The sequence below is a fragment of the Raphanus sativus genome, chromosome 6 (genome assembly GCF_000801105.2).
Source record: "Raphanus sativus cultivar WK10039 chromosome 6, ASM80110v3, whole genome shotgun sequence".
In the NCBI taxonomy this organism is placed as follows: Eukaryota; Viridiplantae; Streptophyta; class Magnoliopsida; order Brassicales; family Brassicaceae; genus Raphanus; species Raphanus sativus.
Window position 1 is genome coordinate 36,382,825 of NC_079516.1, and position 18,818 is coordinate 36,401,642.

The following is an 18,818-nucleotide window of genomic DNA, read 5'->3' on the forward strand; positions in this document are numbered from 1 at the left end:
AGAAGTGCTATATGAATTAAATATTAAAAATATATTAAATAGGTAAATTAAGAAAAAAAAATTATTTTGTTTTTTAACTTAAATAAATTATTGATCATCATTATAATGGATTAAACTTCGAAAACTATATAATACTTTTATATTAAAATAAATGTATTAACATAAGTTAAAATTTTATATTTACAGCCATACATTATCTTTTTATTTATTTTGAAACTATTAGCAATATATTGCTTAAAAATGTTTATATACAAAAATATAATAGTATATAATAACCTTTAGTTCATATACTATTTAAAAATATGTTATTAGTAAAATATGAAATTTCAGTAATTCATTTAAAATATTAGTGACAAAAATCAAATGTTAATTATAAATTTTATTTTATTTAATTGTAACAAAATTTGTTGATAAAAGAATTAAAAATATCACCAAAAATTCAAATATTTTATAAAATAATACAGTAATGTAGTACCAAAACAAATTCAAAATTCATGTATTATTCCAAACTCAAATAGTTGTGTAATTTTCCAAAGTTGTCTCAAAAAAATATATTATTTTGAAAATAAATATTCAAACTCAAAATGATAATATTTCAAATTTTACAAAAGACAAAATCATGGATAATAAAGATTAACTTTTTGAAATGTACCTGAAAAAAACTAACTATATATGTTGTAAAAATTTAAAGTAACCTAATGTTTTGACGTCTTAATTTTTTAAAAAAAAATAGAACTTAATATCATAACATCCAAAACAAATATCCTATATAATAAATTTAATAAAATAGTATGATAGATACTACTATGTATAAGTTTACTAAAACAATAGGATTATATTATTTAAAATAAATAAATCCCGTAAAATACTAAAATGAGATATGTTAAAGTATATTTTCTTAAACACAACATGTAAATATAATTATTTTAGTCATATTTTCTATAATATAAATAAATAAAATTTAAAAATGTATTATATGCAAAATGTTTAAATTAAAGAAAACAACATAATTTGAATGGGGTTCTCTATTTGAGTATTTCATATTTTTATTTTATTTTACCTAACTCGAAAATATATTAGTAAGTAATAAAAATCAATAACAAAGTAAATTTTTTCTAAAAAACCATTATATATTAATAATACTGAATAAGAAATATAAACAATAATATGATATAGTAATACAATATATAACACTAAAATAGAAATTATATATTTAAAACATTTTTAATAATATAAAATATATTTAAAAAATATAAATATATCCGCACGAACGTGCGGGTTAAAATCTAGTTTTGTAATATTTCAGTGGAGACATTGAATGAAAGTTGTTAAATGCTCAGTACAAAAAATAAGATCTTATTTCAAAAACACAATAGACATTATAACTAACTTTAAAAAAGACTTATAGAAAGACAGTCTTTTGTGTTAAAAAAAAGAACAGTCTTCAACATATATACTTATGATAATTATTAGTCTATCGAGAGTTAAGAAATAACAAAGTAATAAATAAGTCATCCCATCTAATTGTGTTTATATATTATATAACTTTTGGTTGTATTATGTAAAATATTTAAAATTTTCACATAATTTTTGAAGATTATAAAATTTATGGTAACTGAAAATTTAATATATTTAAACGTATTTTCCGCACGTAGCGCGGACAACGACTCTAGTATATATATATATATATATATATATATATATATATATAGAGAGAGAGAGAGAGAGGGCGCTATATATATATATAGAGAGTGAAAGGGCGCTCTTGGAAAAAAATTTCCTTACACTTAATACTAGCTCCTCCACATGAAGTAAGGATTGTTATTCATTATTTAACGTTAGAATAATAGAAGTGTGAAATTATTTGAAATATATAATTATAGAAATACTCTTCTGAAAATTCAAGTGCGCCCCTGGATACAAATTCTCTCGCATTCAGATTTGGCGATTCGGCACGACTTATGTCCCACGTTGCAGCACCAATCTTTATGTTGTGGTCTAGAGAGGCATGCTGCAGTAGTTTTTTTCAGGTTGGCACCTGCATAAATAAAGAAAACAATTATAAAATGATTAAATATATTTTTATTTTAGTTGTGATGATGAAACATGATTGGTAGAAACGTAATATGACATACATTCATGAAAACTAGTGAGAGAAAGTAGGACAAAACAAAAAATAGTAAGTTTAGATGTTGACATTGTAACAATTTTCTGTAAATAAATATTCGGTGTGTTTATGGTAGAAAACCTTAGCAATGAGAACATATATACATAAGTTTCTGAAAAGCTTTTGTAGGATAATCCGAAAAAACCGAAATTTAGTGGTGAGATCTACTTTTCTTCTATCCTAAAACATTCGTGGTCACAATTATTCCAAACAATATTGTATTTTTTTTAATATGGTATTTCAGCGCCTAAAAATAGCAGTTAGTGACAACCATATATAAGCAACGATGAATGATTAAATATGTGACTAAAATCTATTAGCAATGTATTACCTATCTTTTTTTCAACTTAGTTTCCAATTTTAATATTTACTAACTAGATCTTGATCCGCACAACTGTACAGGTGATTATTTTCATTTTATATATATAAATATTTGATTTACATGATTAGTGGTATATAATTTTTATATTCTCATATTTCTAATAGTTTTAATACAATATTTTCAAAAACAACAATTTCATAGTGTGCTGTAATTTAATTTATTGTTTCAAATTATTAGTGATATCTTTCTTATTAAAACATGAACATTAACTAAACCTCACATTATGTGATATTTACGACAAATTCTGTTTAATTCAATATTAACTTAGCTATTAATTTGTTTAAAATTGTACTTGTGTTTTAGGTTTTGGTCATACATATATGCTAATCGAATTATTTGTATGAATTAAATCTTTGACTGAATAACCTATATTAAGTGTAATTCGTAAAAATTCGGATTCATTAAACCAGGAATTGTAATGCATTGTGTTTGTGTTTGTTTTTGTTTTGAAGTTTCTTATACTGTCTACTGGGAATTTAGATTTTTTTACGCAGAATATCTTTGATTATTTACAATGAATATTTCAATGTCAATGTTAATAATTTTATTTGTAATTTTTTGTATATCATAATCACGTTACAAAATTAAAACTTAAACCTACAGCTAATTTTGATAACAAACACACTGAAAATAAAAATATTCACATGAAATATATTTTTCAATCATTCATCTGTCATTTTTGTTAATAATATTAATTGGTACAATATCTATTACACTTTCAAAATTGCACAAGATAAAAGAAACAAAAACAATTACATTAATGAATAATATATGAATATGGTCTATATAAAAATGAGCTTGATAGTCTTTTTGTAAATAAAACAGTCATATACTTCTATTATTGAAATTTAAAATTAAACCGACTACTATATTTAATAACATGAACTAAATGCACGTTCATAATAGCATTTATAATCGATCATTCATATTGATAACATATTTTCAATAGTGTGGTACACAATTCTGAATAAACAAAATTTTAAATTTTAGAGATCCAAGATTTAATTGAAAAACATTTTAGTTAAATTAATATCACAAATTTAATACAAACTAGTACATGACTTTAATATAGTTACATATTAATTAAAAACTTAAAAGTTTTTTTAGTAAACATGAAATATACATTTATATTTTAAATAATCGAGAAACTAATTAAATATTTAAAAGGTTTGTTAAAGTGAAAAACGAAATATACATTTATATTTTAAATAATTGCGAAATTAATTAAATATTTAAAAGGTTTGTTAAAGTGAAAAATGAAAATATTTTGTTCATATGTAATTCAGACAAAATATAGGAATATATATTTTGTTTTTTAGAATAATTAAAATATTTCAAATATGTATACAAAAATTCATTTAAGTGATTCTCTAAGAGATGATCCAAATGGAAAAATCACACATGAAATAAGTCATAACTTCTTTTTAAAAGAGTAGATTTTTCATCAATAACCTTAAGTCTGAACATATATATGTAAACCTCTGAAAACTTGTTCTTATAAATTGTAATAATGCTGAATCATAAATGCTTTTGGCAATTCGTGCTTTTTTGGCCGAATTCTCAATAAATATATAAAAACGAATTTTAATTGGTTAGTGAACTTACAGTTTTACCCTAGTGGTGAATCCAAGAATTATTCATATAAATATCATATATTCTTAGGTTCATCTAGATTTACCAACCAAAAGGAATCATTTATTTCACAACGATATATTTTTAAAAAGAAACAAAATATTGTCAAGTTATATTATATTTTTAAAATAAAAATGTTAAAAATAAATAAAAATAGTAGTATATGCAAAAAGAAAATTTAAAAATATTTTAGCGCCGTCATCAAAACACTAAACTCTAAATCCTAAACTCTTGAGTAAAGCCTAAATCCTTAGATAAATCTTAAACCCTAAATTAAAAAAAAAACTAAACACTAAATCTTAAATATACTAAATCCTTAATTCTAAAAAGAGTTTAGGGATTATGATTAAGGGTTTTATATTTTTAAGATTTAGTGTCTAGTGTTTTTGATTTAGAGTTTAGGATTATCCAAGGTTTAGGGTTTACCTAAATATTTAGGGTTTAGAGTTTACGGTATATAGTTTAGTATTTTGATGACGTTGTTAAAATATTTTTAAAAAAATTGCATATACTAGGGCTTAGGGTTTAGGGTTTAGAGTTTAGGATTATCCAAGGGTTTAAAATATATCCAAGGGTTTAAGATTTAGAGTTTGGGGTTTAGTATTTTCTTTATGATGTTAGACATATTTAAAAAAAAAACTTTTTTTGGTAACTACTATTATTTTTTTAATTTTGAAAACAATATAACATGACAATATTTTTTTCAAAATATATTGATTATGAAATGACTGATTTCTATTGGTTGGTGAACCTATATGTTCAAACTATGGGGTGAACCCAAACATAACTCCATAAATATGTGTACGTTTTTGAAGACTCGTATGTTGCCTCCTTCATTATGTATATATGTTTTCCAAATAGGATAATATTGAAGATCACAAGCTTAAGCAGTATAGCCTTGGAGATGAAACTTCCTTTCTTTTAGCTAAACAAGATGAAACTTCTTAATCTGCTCTAAATCCAATATAATAATAACCTTAAATTCATAATCTAATAGTTACAAACAATGTTTTAAAAACCGACCCAGACACTCAATCAGATGATTTAATGGATCGTTGGGTCACTGGGTCTACCGCGGATTAATAAATGAATTAATTTTATCATATAATAATATATTAGCTAATAAAATAAAAAATATAGAAACTAAAGTTATTACTTTCTAAAACCAGTTTTCCTCTTGAATTTTTTGACTGTGTGACATAGGACCATGCAATATCTTTTTTTCCTCTGATTGAACGGTTTGTAGCAGCTATTTCATCATAGTTTTCCTCAAGTTCTGTTTCCATTGCCTGCAAAAATCGTACACAAAGTTTAAATAATTTCATATGACATAATTGAAACATATATTGTTGCACAGAACAAACAGAACATGAGTCACAATACACATCATATTGTGATTAACGACAAAACAATATGGTTGTTGCATAAAGAATTAGAATAATATCAGTATCTTTCATTCACGATCACGACAGAACAAAACATATATAGTTAGAAACATGTCAATTCGATCAAAAAGATAGACTTACATAAACAAAATAATCAAGCTTCAAGGAGATCGATAGACAAGTGGGGAATGCAATCTTGGCAAGGAAGAAACGTCGGAACTTCGCCAATCTAATGAGAATCTGGCTGACCCACGAGTAATGGATCATCTCAGCTTCTAAAGTCTTAAATTTAAGCTCTCCTCTGTTTTTATTTTTTTTTGGCTTAGGCTTGCTTCACTTTCTAACTTTTTGTACAAGTACAAACATTCTTATTTGATAAATGAAATTCACATTCTTATCATAAAAAAAAAATCAAGCAAAAAAGAAGAAAAAAGAGATACTGAGCCAGTAGAGGTAAGCAGACGAAGAGAAAAAAGAAGACGGCAATAAAAACCTAAATTTTTAGTTGCAAATTTAGAATATAAAATATAATTTAAAAATATAATTAACAACTAAAAAAATTATCTATTGGTTCAACCGGTATCGGATTTTGGGTTTTAGTGGATTTTAACGGGTTTTGCAGGTTTTTAAATTTTGGGTTTTCACAAAACTCAATCCGGATTTATTTTGGATCATCGGGTTTACCGGTTCAACCGCAGATCCGGGTCGGGTTCCAAAACACTACAAATATATAGGTTGACAAGATTAGAACAACAAATTTCAAACAAAAAGAAGGCTAGAACAACAATACAAAAACTAATGTATGTATAATAGACTAATCACTGAAAAGAAATTCATTATACAATTGTATAAATGTAGTATATAATATACATAATTAAATGCACGTAGGGGATTGGATTAGGTCGGTACAAGAACCACTTATAGAACCTGCTCGCACGTCAAAGAAACAACTTTTACTTTGTATATACTAAAAAACTTCTTTTAAACAATAATTTGACTTACTTTCTCTAGTTCTTATTCAATGGTTCTATTTGCGAAAAAAAATCAGTGAAATTAAACAAATCCTAATCATTAATCAGCACGGACAAAAGTCTCCAATATAAAGTGGAAAAAAGGATGATGGCCTTCACGTAGTCACCACCACTATTGTTGAATAGGCACTCTATAAAGTTTGTCTCTAATTCGATTACTTCATCAACAAACAAACAAATAAAACAAACCCTAAGAAAACCCATCAAGACGAAAAAAGAAACGAAAGATGGATCTATTCTCAAGTTCTTCGAGCTTAAAGAAATTATTCGCAATAGTTTTTGTCGCTTTCGCCATCTCTATTGAATTCGTCGCCGGATATTACAGGCCCAGCCCGTGGAGATACGCTCATGCCACTTTCTACGGCGATGAAACCGGTAGTGAAACCATGGGTACGTTAATAATATCGTTTGTTCTCATGTATATATGTTAATGTGTATATACAACATAATCATCAAAATCAAAAACATGTTCAATTTTTTTTGAAATATATTTTGATAACCATATCTTTCTTTTTCAGTTGCTATAGAAATTCTCAAAAATTATTTTCCAAAGTTTATTCCTATAATAACAATATTAGAGCATCTCCATCAGTGAGATTTAGGTGGTTCAAATTCCAAGACAAAAAAATATTTTTTTAATTTTTTTTTTCGGTTTTTTGTTTAAAAAAAAAAAATATATATATAACCGACCAATTGCGGGCCGCCACGTCACGTGGGGCCCGCCAAAAGTTAAGAGACAGGTTCATACAGAAGAGGTTTTGCGAGACTGGTTTTAGTTTTAAGTGGGACCCACAATTATTTTAATATTTTTCTTTTTTATGAAAAGCTAAGAGTTGGGCTTTTAAACCCCTAACGGAGATGGCCTTGCTTACATACTACTCATACATGCAATCAGTGACATAACAACTACGTGTGTATGTATATATATGCAGGTGGTGCATGTGGGTACGGAAACCTGTTTAACAGCGGCTACGGCTTAGACACGGCGGCGCTAAGCACGACGTTGTTCAAAGACGGTTACGGGTGCGGCCAATGTTTCCAAATAGTCTGTGTAAACTCGAAACATTGTAACTATGGACGCCCATCGACAGTGGTCACAGCCACCAATCTTTGCCCTCCTAATTGGTATCAAGACTCCAACAATGGTGGTTGGTGCAATCCTCCTAGAACTCATTTCGATATGGCTAAACCGGCTTTCATGAAACTCGCTTATTGGAGGGCCGGTATCATCCCTGTTGCATACCGCAGGTATATCCCATTTCATCAATATTTGTATTTTTGTTTATAATCATCTTACTATATATATATTCTACACTAATTAAGACAACCATTCTCCAAAACATGTTACTAATTGTATGTATGTTATGCGATTGATATATGTAGAGTCCCATGCAAAAGGAGTGGAGGCATGAGGTTTCAATTCCAAGGCAATTCTTATTGGCTTCTCGTCTTCGTCATGAATGTTGGCGGCGCCGGAGACATAAAAAGCATGGCCGTGAAAGGTAGCCGGACTAATTGGATAAGCATGAGCCACAACTGGGGAGCGTCTTACCAAGCTTTTTCCTCTCTCTACGGACAGTCCCTCTCTTTCCGGGTCACATCTTACACCACCGGTGAAACCGTCTACGCTTGGAACGTTGCTCCGGCTAACTGGAACGCCGGTATGACTTACAAGAGTGGTGCCAATTTCCGCTGAAAAAACAATCATGATATCGACTTTTATAATTTCTCTCTTCTTTTGTTTTGTTTTGGGTATCTTTACAAGTTTCGGTGGCCTTCTGTTGTTATTGGCCCGGCTTATGTTATACATGAATGTATAAAGTATGTATGCAATTGTGATATAAATCTTCACAATAGGAGTCATGATAATGAATTTAACACTACTTGATCAAGAGACTTACATTTAGTTTCACATGTGTATATATGCCCTTTTTGTGGTGTCCGCGTGATAATCCTCTAACAGTAACCACATTTCCATTTTCTGTTAAAATTTTGTTTTTCAATTTGGAAAGGACTTGATAGATTTTAAAAACCAGTAAACAAATAAACATCATGAACAAAGAAATATACATCAACAAACAATTGGGGTTGCTTAAGTCATTAGTCCTTTGGTTATCTCCAGTTTCATGTGTGTTTCAGAAGTGTCTGCGAGTTATGAGTCCATCAATTCCAGTTTTAGTACCTATAGTTCTCTAATGTTTATTTCTCGTATTATTCTATATCACTTATGTTTCCTTTTTTTGGGTTATTGCCTCCGGAGTATCAATATTTTATGTAGGCTTTTGTAATCCATCATGTTTTTATTATAAAAGATTTAATAAAATTTCGAATTAAAAAAAAAAATTTGGAGACAAAAATTTTAAACAATGTATTCGGGAGAATTGACCTATAGTTAACACCGGATGATCTACCGAGGTAGGCGTGAGCGTTCGGGTACCCGTTCGTGTTTGGGTCGGGTGATTCGGATTTTTCGAATTTTCGGGTGGAGAGGTATAAAACCCGTTCGGGTTATTTTGAACTTCGGATCTGGTTCGGGTTCAGGTTATTTCTAGTATAACCGAAACACTCAAACTGTGTAACAAATAATTAAAAAAATTCTATGTATCCTTGATTTGATATTGTGAGACCAGAAACAACACTATTGAAGTTAAGAGATTGAACAATTTAATATAAGATTATGATATTTCTGATTTGTTATTACCTTGATGAACACAAGCCTGTATTATTTTTCTCTGTGTAAATTTTTTTGTTTATCTTGAATAAAAATGGTAAAGAATTTATATTTTCATAACTCAAAATTAAAGAGACATCAAAATCAAACAGAAATAAAATGCTGGATAATCATGAATGCACCTGTATAAAGAGCAAAGAGAAAACAAAACCGCAAATCATATGTGTAATCAAACATAAATCAAAATCACAAGTATAGTGATTAATCGTTCATAAAATCAGTTTGAGTATGTATTGAACATATACGAAGAAGATGGAGATGACGAGAACTCACCTCTAATTACTTCCTGCAAGTTGAATAAATAGATAAAGATGAATGGGAATGCATGGAAGATGTAGATTTTTAGGATTATATATATATATTCAGATATTTCGGGTAATTGGTTTGGGTATCGGATATAACCGATCGGGTATGGATATCCGAACTGACTAAATCCTAAACCCGTTCGAGTTTTTTTTATAGTTTGGTTTGGTTTTCTGTTCAGGTTTTTCGGGTCGGATTCAGATTCGGGTTCGGGTTCAAATTTCGAATAATATGTCCACGGCTATACCGAGGATAAATGGCTTCTCGCGTCGCGAATGGTTAAACATTGTTGAATTGAAAAGAATGAGGTGATAACTGGAATTAAAGAAAAATGAATGGTCTAAACTGTAATGATTAATGATTAATATCCGTCTCGCTAAAAGTAAGAAAACGTGAAGCTGGTTCTCCCGGTAACCAGTTGACAACACATTGTTTTTGAAAGAGAGAGAGAGAGACTAGAGAAGACGACTAGGTCTGCTCTCTTCGCTGCCTGCGACCTATAGCTGTTACTTTCTCTCCGACGGATTCCTCTTCTGCTGTAAAAGGGTAAACCTTTTCATAAATCTTCAATCTTTTCGTGAATTTCTGCAAGTTTTCGTCTTCGTTGATGTCGATGCCGATGCATTATCATGATTCAATTCGAGGTTTTGCGTATTACCTTTTGAGCTCGGAATCTTTATCTGGGTCTCAATCATGTGAATCAGAGCTCTTTGATCATGAATTTGACTCTTATGTCTTCTGTTTTCATCCAAAGCTGAAACCTTTCCATTTTTAGTTGCTTGGATCTGAGGTTTCATGTCTTTAAAACTATATTACAGATCAGAGGATTCCAAGGAGAATGCGCCTTGCTTAGACCTATTCATTGCAGCCAAGAGAAGGTTGCTATAGCTGAAGCACTAGTTAGGTTTCTTTTTTTTTTAGCGGGGGAAGGGGTTTTTGATACTTTTGGATATGGGTATGGACTTAGCTGATAAGGAGAACACGACCCCACCTTTATTTGAATTCTGCAATTGCTACAAAGTTGCTAGCCTTACCCAAACCATTCTCAACCCGGTCAACGTTTCCAGCTTAAAAGACCGTTACGTCCTTGGGGAACAGTTAGGCTTGGGTCAGTTTGGTGTGATCAGAGTATGTTCTGATAAGTTCACTGGAGAGAGGCTTGCCTGCAAGTCTATCTCCAAAGACAGACTGGTTACGCAGGACGACATGAAAAGTATCAAACTCGAGATTGCGATTATGACTAAGTTAGCTGGGCATCCGAATGTTGTGGATCTCAAAGCGGTTTACGAGGAGGAGGATCATGTGCATCTTGTGATGGAGCTTTGCGCAGGCGGCGAGCTTTTTCACAAGCTTGAGAAGTATGGAAGGTATTCTGAGGTCCGTGCCAGGGTGCTCTTCAAGCATTTGATGCAAGTGGTCAAGTTTTGTCATGATAATGGTATTGTCCACAGGGACTTGAAGCCTGAGAACGTTCTCATGGCCACTGTGTCTTCATCATCTCCTATCAAATTGGCTGATTTTGGTTTGGCAACGTATATCAAGCCCAGTAAGAGAGATGATAACACTGTCTCTTAAACTTTTCATGGACATTGTGTATTCTAAGATATGGATTGTTTTTTTATGAACAGGAGAAAAGTTAAACGGGACGGTTGGTAGTCCGTTTTATATAGCCCCGGAAGTGTTATCAGGGGGGTATAACCAAGCTGCTGATGTATGGAGTGCAGGGGTTATTTTGTACATACTTCTCAGTGGAGTGCCTCCCTTTTGGGGAAAGACTAAGTCCAAGATTTTTGATGCTGTCAGGGCCGCAGATTTGAGGTTTTCTGCTGAGCCATGGGACCATATAACTTCATACGCCAAGGATTTGATCCGTGGGATGCTTTGTGTTGATCCTTCCCAAAGGTTAACAGCTGATGATGTCTTAGGTATGTGTTTGAAATAGAATATAAGGCTTGGAGAGTTCTTTATTTTGAAATGATGATTTGTGTGCAGCTCACTCTTGGATGGAGGAGTTACCTGAGTCAGGACAAGAACAATATGATCAAGATGGGTTTGGATGTGAAGGGTTGGAGAATGGTGGATGCTCTTTCTCCACAGAGTGTGTTTCTAGGGAACAAGACTATAGCTTTAGGATGGGGCAGTTAGAGGAATCGATAGATAACGATTGTAGATCTTCATTCTCCTCTTTCTTACCCGCGGTTAACAACAACGTAGCGCCAACTTCTGTTTTTGGTGGATTTTCTTTTGGTTGTGAACAACCTGAATCAACCTCTGTTGGCTTTCCATCAAGTGGTGTCCCATCTATGCCAAGCTTTACCTTTTTTAGTCCGAGTCCGGCAACGACACAGAACAACAACACTCATGAAACAGATGAGGAACTTAGAGGTACCTCCTCCTCTTTCACTCATTTGCACTACAACCTATGGCCTGAACCACAAAATGATCAAATAATCTTGTCCTTTTCTTACAGACTCAAGCCCAAAGAGGTTACTACCTTCACCAGATTCTTCCTCGCAACTTGAGAGGCGTGAGGAAGAAGGTGAGAGTCAGACAGAAGCAGCATCAGGAAAGTCAGAGACGAGAAGGGAAAGAGGAAACTGGTCAAGAATATCAGGTCTGAACAGCAAAAGAAACAGGACCATAGGAATAGGTGAGCTAGACCAGTTGGTGGTGAATGTTGCAGTCACTGAGACGATAATCCGATGGGCATCTTGCACGCATATTCCCACGGCTCCATCCCTCACCTTGTCTCTCGTCTGCTAGTAACAAATCGAAGAAGACTCTTATGAGCATTAATTATTCTATGTACACATCTAATTTTGGTCTTGTTTTGTCTTTGTTCTGTAGTAAAAACCTTTCCATGAAAAAAAACAACCTGAGATGTCTCAGAAATAGTGTGTGGTTTGGATTTATTTATAAAAGTTGATGCTTGATTATGTTTAGTTCGAAATGGTTTACGATCACAAAAATAGATGCGTCTGCCGGGAGTCGAACCCGGGTCTATTGCTTGGAAGGCAATTATCCTAACCGTTGGACTACAGACGCTACATGTTCGGTTTGTGTGTCGTGTTACATTTAATTATATAACTACTAAATATATGTAAAGAAAAGTACACAACAAACAAAATGAAACATAGCAGAAGTTCATAAGTAATAACTTGGTTTTCTAACACAACCTCACCTGAACTTTAAATATACCGTCTCCATCATAGGTATGTTATTGGACCATGTCTAGGTTGAAAGCCTCTTGAGCTTAAAATATAGATTCTCAGTTTCTCACAATCTCTTGCATATAGGTTTGTACTTGAGGTTGGTTTGGTGGATATAGGCATTTCAATAACCATTACGGATTATGTAGATATCATTTTATAAGATCTTGTTATACTAAACAATACAAAATTATTCCATCAAGGAACTTACTAACAACTCGCATACTATTTGCTCAAAAAAAAAACAACTCGCATACTATTGCACACGTTTGATTAGTATACATTTAAATATAACGTAATCAATGTGCGTCGTCCCACTTCAATAACTGTAACTCCACAATGACGTGTCTTCATAACACATCTCTTCTCCCATGTAAACATTCGAAGTCGTCATGCCTTCCCCTTCCACATAAGATCGCGGCGGCGACATTAGCGGCTCAGACGCCAGTCTCATCATCGTCGTCGAGACTTCTTCTTCCTCCACATATCCATACATATTCCTCTCTTCCCATCCCGAACGTGAACCAGAGCCCAAATACACCTCATTGTTGCTATAAGAGGGCAAAACAGTAATCCCACTATCGAACTCCGACGGCCGGAACATCTCTGCTGCGTCCGCTGCCACTCTCCTTATGACGTCTGGATCAATTGATTCCGGCACCGGAAGCCGCCAGGCGGAGTCGGCGAAATTCAAACACGCGGATCTCCCGCGCAGAGCATAAGCCGCCACGTCGTGTGCACGCGCCGCCATCTCCGCCGTGGGATAAGTCCCTAGCCAAATGCGGCGTTGGTGCGTCGGCTCTCGGATTTCGCAGACCCATTTGTCACCGTTCCTCCGCCGTATGCCTCTGTAAACTGGGTGACGTGTCTCCTTGAACACTATCCGTCCCGCACGCTTCTTCGGCCTCGTCTCCGCCAGAATGACCTCATCGTTGTTATCCATTAGGACACTAGTTCACCGGTAAAATAAAAATAAATAAATCCGGTTCAACTTATAAAAGGTGAACCACTGTTAAAAAAATCCAATGATCTCCTCACTAGGTAAGGTAACTCTGAGTCTGAGAACAAGTGGTTTGTTTAAAATTGTTCGAATTAAAAGTATTTTTGTATGTTTGGCTAAGTTATGTTTGTGTTTTTTATTTTGTTGGGAGTTATGAAGCAGAGAAGTGAAGAAGAAGAGTATATATAGGCTACGGTTATGCGACTCGCAGAATACGAAATCTACGCGCGTAACACACCGTTGCTTGCATCAAAGCCTTCTTGCCACGTAACACACCCCATTATACTAAATAACCATAATGGTACGGGACCCTCTTCGAGTCTTCGTAACCTAATTGAACTTTTTAGTTCTATTATTCTGTATAAAATGAACTAATGAAGAATTAATTATTCAAGGTTTGTCTCCCATAATAGTACTAACTGTTTATTGATGTTTTAAAAAGTTCTATTATTCTGTGAAAAGAAGACTGAGTGAAAATCTCTTATTATTAAAATCTGGAAGTTGGGTCCAGCCCCAGCTCCCACGTTGGACAACAAATATCTTAATTAAAAAAAGATATTATTTCCGCATTTGTTTTGTTGATATACAACACGTGAATGGTTTCCATATTGAGTAAACTATATGTAACACGTGGGATTTCCGTGGGAACTATTTCTTAGTACTACTATGTTACTACTATACGCATAACATGTGTCCATTGATTTTATTTTACCCTTTATTTTATCACTCTAAATACTTCAAGATATGTAGATTTCATGTAATGTAGAGATGATATATGGTGTTTTATACATCATTGTATATATGTTTTCTAATTGGTTTTCAAGTCTTTATCGAGTCTTTCTAGTCCTTTTCGAGTCATTACAGGTCTGGAGTTGCACTGGATGGGAGATGGACCTGCTGGAACAAAAGAAGCAGAAAATAGTGTAGTTTGGTGATTTTCACGCAGAACAGTCTGATGACTGTTCCCGATCAAGCGGAACAAGCAGACAGAGTGATCCCGCGGTTGTTCCCGACGAATAAGGAAAATACAACATCTCGGGATTTGTCCTAATTATCCTCTTTTTCTCTCTGGCCGCCTGTGGCTTTTGATATAACTTCTTTTTCTATTTTTCTACATCATTCTACGCTTTCTGAGACACAAGAAACAATTGGAGACTTTGAGGATTATTGAATTTGCTTATTGCAAAGGGAGAAGGCTTCATCTCTCTCTCCATAGAGAAGATCATCTGAACCCTTTGTTTTCTACTCTGTTCTTATGCAATTTTATTCAGGATTTATGTCTTTGTCTATTTGCATCATGATCGAGTAGTAGCCTTGCTCGCCTAGGGTTTTTAGGGTGTTGAGGCATGAGCTAAACATAGATAAGCGATCCATAACTGTTCTTCATTCATACTGCTCTTACTGCTTTCATTAAACTGATCACTTGATGTTAGATCACTAGTTCATCACCTAGTTAACCACTTAGGATGATAACTTGACATGTATTGAATGAGCTTAGTATCCCTAATCAGCGAAAGTAGATATTAGGGTGGTAAGTGAACTGATCGGACCTGTTCTCTAAGGCTTGCAATCGATTCTCATCCCAACGACAGTTAGGTGGTGAGATCGATCTGCAAAGCGATCACTGCCACGATAGTGGAGTGTTCTAGCTGAGTGATCCGAGTTCTAGAAAGCACTTCATCGCGCTTGAATAATTGTTTGGCTCCAATTCAACACCCATTGAAATACCCTAGGCTAGCTCCTTGTTAAATTGAATCAATCTCGTGTTTATTTTGCTTGTTTACTATCGCCTATTTCAACCAAATTATATTCTTCTTAGCTTGATTTCGAAACTCATAGAAATAAAGTGTAGACTGGTCCTCTGGATTTGAATCTAAAGTACTATAATTGCAACTGTTAACTTGGCAGTATCAAGGATTCATTTTTAGTGTATCAAGTTTTGGCGCCGTTGCCGGGGACCATCTTTTTACCTTTATTTTTCGGTTATTTATTTAGTCTAAGACCTCTAACTTGCTCTTTTCTCTTTGTTGCAGGTGATCGCAAGGTTTAGAAAATCAGAACAGACAACAGACAAGGCCTACTGACACCACCATGGGTGATCACGGTCATCAAGATGATCTCGCTGCAGCAATGCAACTGATGCAACAACAGATGCTTCAGATGCAGCAGACCATCCAAGCTCAACAAGCAGCTGCAGAACAATATGCTCAACAGGCTGCTCTCGCGCGGCAAGAACAAGCAGCGCAGACTGTTCCAATCGGGGAGAGAAACCTTCCGCGGAACATTCCTACTACGTGCTCTGCCATTGTTCCTCCACTCTGCACCAGGCAGGACTTCGAGATCAAGCCTGCTCTGATTGATCTGGTGCAGCGAAAAGTGTTCTCTGGTCTCTCTGCAGAAATTCCAATGGAGCATATTGAGAATTTTGAAAAAGTTTGCAGTTTTACTCGTGCAAATGGTGTGCCACCAGACTACATCAAGTGCATGCTATTCCCATTCTCTCTTGATGGAAAAGCTGCACGGTGGTTGAACTCCCTCCCTATCGGCTCTCTCACTTCATGGGAACAGGTCCGATCAGCGTTCCTCAACCATTCCTACTCTAAGGCGAGAACAGCTGCATTGAGGAACAAGATCACTTCATTCAGACAGCTCCATGATGAGCCTTTTTGTGACGGATGGGAGCGCTTCAATGACTACCAGAGAGAATGCCCTCACCATGGATTTGATGATGATTACCTCTTGGGCATTTTCTATGATGGGGTGGACTGGAAATACCAAGGTGCTCTAAACTCTTCGAGGAATGGAGACTTCATGACTCAGACCACTGATGGAGCGCTCAAGCTGATTGAGAACATGGCAGCTAGCTCAGCCAATGAGAATCAGGAGAGCAATCGCTCCAAGAAAGTCAACAGTGTACACACCCAGAAAATTGATGAGCTGACAGCTAAGGTCGATCAGCTACTGCAGAACAACCAGGCACAAGGATCTGGGTATCAGAACACCACCCCGCAGAGCAATCAGCAAGCTGTTCCAGTCGCGAGTGCTCCAACTGTAGGGAACAGTCCGCCGGATGATCTGAAAAATCTGAACATTATGATGCAGCAGATGCTCCAGAGCCAGCAACTTCAGGTCAAGGCACTGAATCAGGTTACCGTAGACATCAATACCAGGATGGACAGCATGTTCACTGAGCTGAATTCAAAATATGATACTGTGAGCAACCACATAAAGAGGATTGATGTTCAGCTTGCTCAAACTGCTGAAACTGTTAAAAGGCAGCAAGAGATCATTCGTGGAAAGAGTGTGATGAATCCTAGGGTTGAGCACTGTAATGCAACCGAGCAGAGCCGTGATAAATCTGAGGAAAAACAAGCGGAACAACTGTTCGCTGAGACTGTTCTGGGCGCAGAACAGAGAATAGAGCAGTCTGCTAGCTCTAGAGTGACTGCTCCCGCGACTGCTCCCGCCCCCGACGGATCTACTGATATTCCACCAGTGCGAGTCTATGTTCCTAAGGTTCCCTATCCGATTCCACCTAGACACCTGAAGGTGTTGCCTAAGGTTGATGATCCTGGAAAATTTGCTTTTCCATGTTCTATTGCTGGAGTAGAATTTGAGGAAGCTCTTTGTGACTCTGGATCTTGTGTGAATCTTGTCTCAAAGGCGATTGTAGATAAGTTGGGCATTGCTGATGTTGAGCCTTCTCAGGTGACTCTGGCTTTTGCAAACTCTTCCAGAGCAGTTCCTTATGGCACCATTCGCAACCTTCATGTCCAAGTTGGGGACTGTGTTCTCCATACTGAATTTCAGGTTGTTGAGATGAACAAGGATCATGAGATGCCTTTGATCTTAGGAAGGACATTTATGGCTACAGTGGGAGCAATCGTTGATATGCCTAATAAGAGAGTCTCCTTCTCCCACATCAACAAGATTGTCTTCTATCAGGCTGTTCCCACCAGATTTCAGAAACTACACTCCTCTTGCATCTCAGTGTTCAGTGGAGAAAAGCTGAAGGTTGTTCCAAGAAAGGAGCTTGGTAAAAATAGTGAGTTCAAGGAAGTTCTGAATGGAGATCCTCACAATGATACCAAGAAACTCAGTGGGAATGCAAGGGTGAAAGAGAAAGTCCAGAAGAAAAGGGTCAAAGGAGATCCTACTATGACTTTGACACCTCACTGGTGTGATGAGAAATCCATTGAATATGAGGTAAAGTGTAAGAGTACCTCTAAACCTTTCTCTAAAGTCAGAGTTATTCTCACTGATGAGCTGAAAGAGAAAGGAGAAGCTGCTGTGAAAGGGTTGTTGAGCAGAGTTTTGAAGCTGAACATGTCTGATTGTGGAGCTTGTTTTGGAACAAGCCCTCATGCTCAACCCGACTGATCCCTGTCACCAAGTCAAGCTAGTGACTTTAACCAAGCGCTTGGTGGGAGGCAACCCACAGGTAAGTGTAAATATAACTTGGTTTTGTTTTTGTTTGCTTATTTTCGTTTTAGTTTATTGAGTTTCAGGTCAAAAAGCAGAAAAATTCGAGATACTTCGAAAAATTCTGGGTTGCAGAAACGGAGCTCCCTGTTCTGCAAGAGCCAAGAACAACCGCCCAGGTGAAAATCAGGCGACAGAACACCCAGAATTTTTCGGAGCACCCGCTCCAGGTAAGTATCTCGACCAAAAAAATTGTAAATTCTTGTTTTCACCTTCTCTCTGATTTATTTTCACACCGAGACGTTGTGAAGTAAGTCTGGGGGAGGGTCTTCGTCGTTTACTAACTCGTTTCTTTCTTTTGTTTTTCTCTTGAGTCAGTTTTTAGGATCGAGTCAGTCAAAGTTTTGTGGGAATTAGGACCTTATTCTGTGTTGATCACTAACCACCTCGTGCTTTAGTTGTCTTATTCAGTGACCTTAGCAGTGGCGAAAGACACACATGTGGACCCGGAACACCCTGACATATCTCACTTGATTCTCCAGAAGTTCTCAGCCGA

At 34.9% G+C, this 18,818-nt stretch overlaps 3 protein-coding genes and 2 non-coding genes across 5 annotated transcripts; 2 read left to right on the top strand and 3 right to left on the bottom strand.

The window, feature by feature from the left end:
* Nucleotides 1-6,279: 6,279 nt before the first annotated feature.
* On the top strand, nucleotides 6,280-8,470 carry LOC108810873 (expansin-A7-like). Its single transcript, XM_018582949.2, has 3 exons — nucleotides 6,280-6,987; nucleotides 7,530-7,845; nucleotides 7,981-8,470. Exons 1-3 carry the CDS (start codon nucleotides 6,825-6,827, stop codon nucleotides 8,291-8,293), a joined length of 792 nt encoding a protein of 263 aa, XP_018438451.1. The 5' UTR covers nucleotides 6,280-6,824; the 3' UTR covers nucleotides 8,294-8,470.
* Nucleotides 8,471-10,013: 1,543 nt separating this feature from the next.
* On the top strand, nucleotides 10,014-12,573 carry LOC108805663 (calcium-dependent protein kinase 26). The gene is made up of 5 exons (XM_018577596.2): nucleotides 10,014-10,177; nucleotides 10,450-11,177; nucleotides 11,260-11,556; nucleotides 11,624-12,016; nucleotides 12,102-12,573. The coding sequence occupies exons 2-5, from the start codon at nucleotides 10,583-10,585 to the stop codon at nucleotides 12,392-12,394; spliced, it is 1,578 nt and encodes a 525-aa protein (XP_018433098.1). The 5' UTR covers nucleotides 10,014-10,177; nucleotides 10,450-10,582; the 3' UTR covers nucleotides 12,395-12,573.
* A 31-nt stretch (nucleotides 12,574-12,604) lies between these two features.
* On the bottom strand, nucleotides 12,605-12,676 carry TRNAG-UCC (transfer RNA glycine (anticodon UCC)). Its single transcript has one exon. It is a non-coding gene; the product is annotated as a tRNA-Gly (tRNA).
* A 292-nt stretch (nucleotides 12,677-12,968) lies between these two features.
* On the bottom strand, nucleotides 12,969-14,006 carry LOC108807435 (dehydration-responsive element-binding protein 1F-like). Its single transcript, XM_018579723.2, has one exon. The coding sequence runs from the start codon at nucleotides 13,781-13,783 to the stop codon at nucleotides 13,160-13,162; it is 624 nt and encodes a 207-aa protein (XP_018435225.1). The 5' UTR covers nucleotides 13,784-14,006; the 3' UTR covers nucleotides 12,969-13,159.
* Nucleotides 14,007-16,456: 2,450 nt separating this feature from the next.
* Nucleotides 16,457-16,563, bottom strand: LOC130497228 (small nucleolar RNA R71). The gene has a single exon (XR_008936238.1). It is a non-coding gene; the product is annotated as a small nucleolar RNA R71 (small nucleolar RNA).
* Between the last annotated feature and the right edge of the window lie 2,255 nt (nucleotides 16,564-18,818).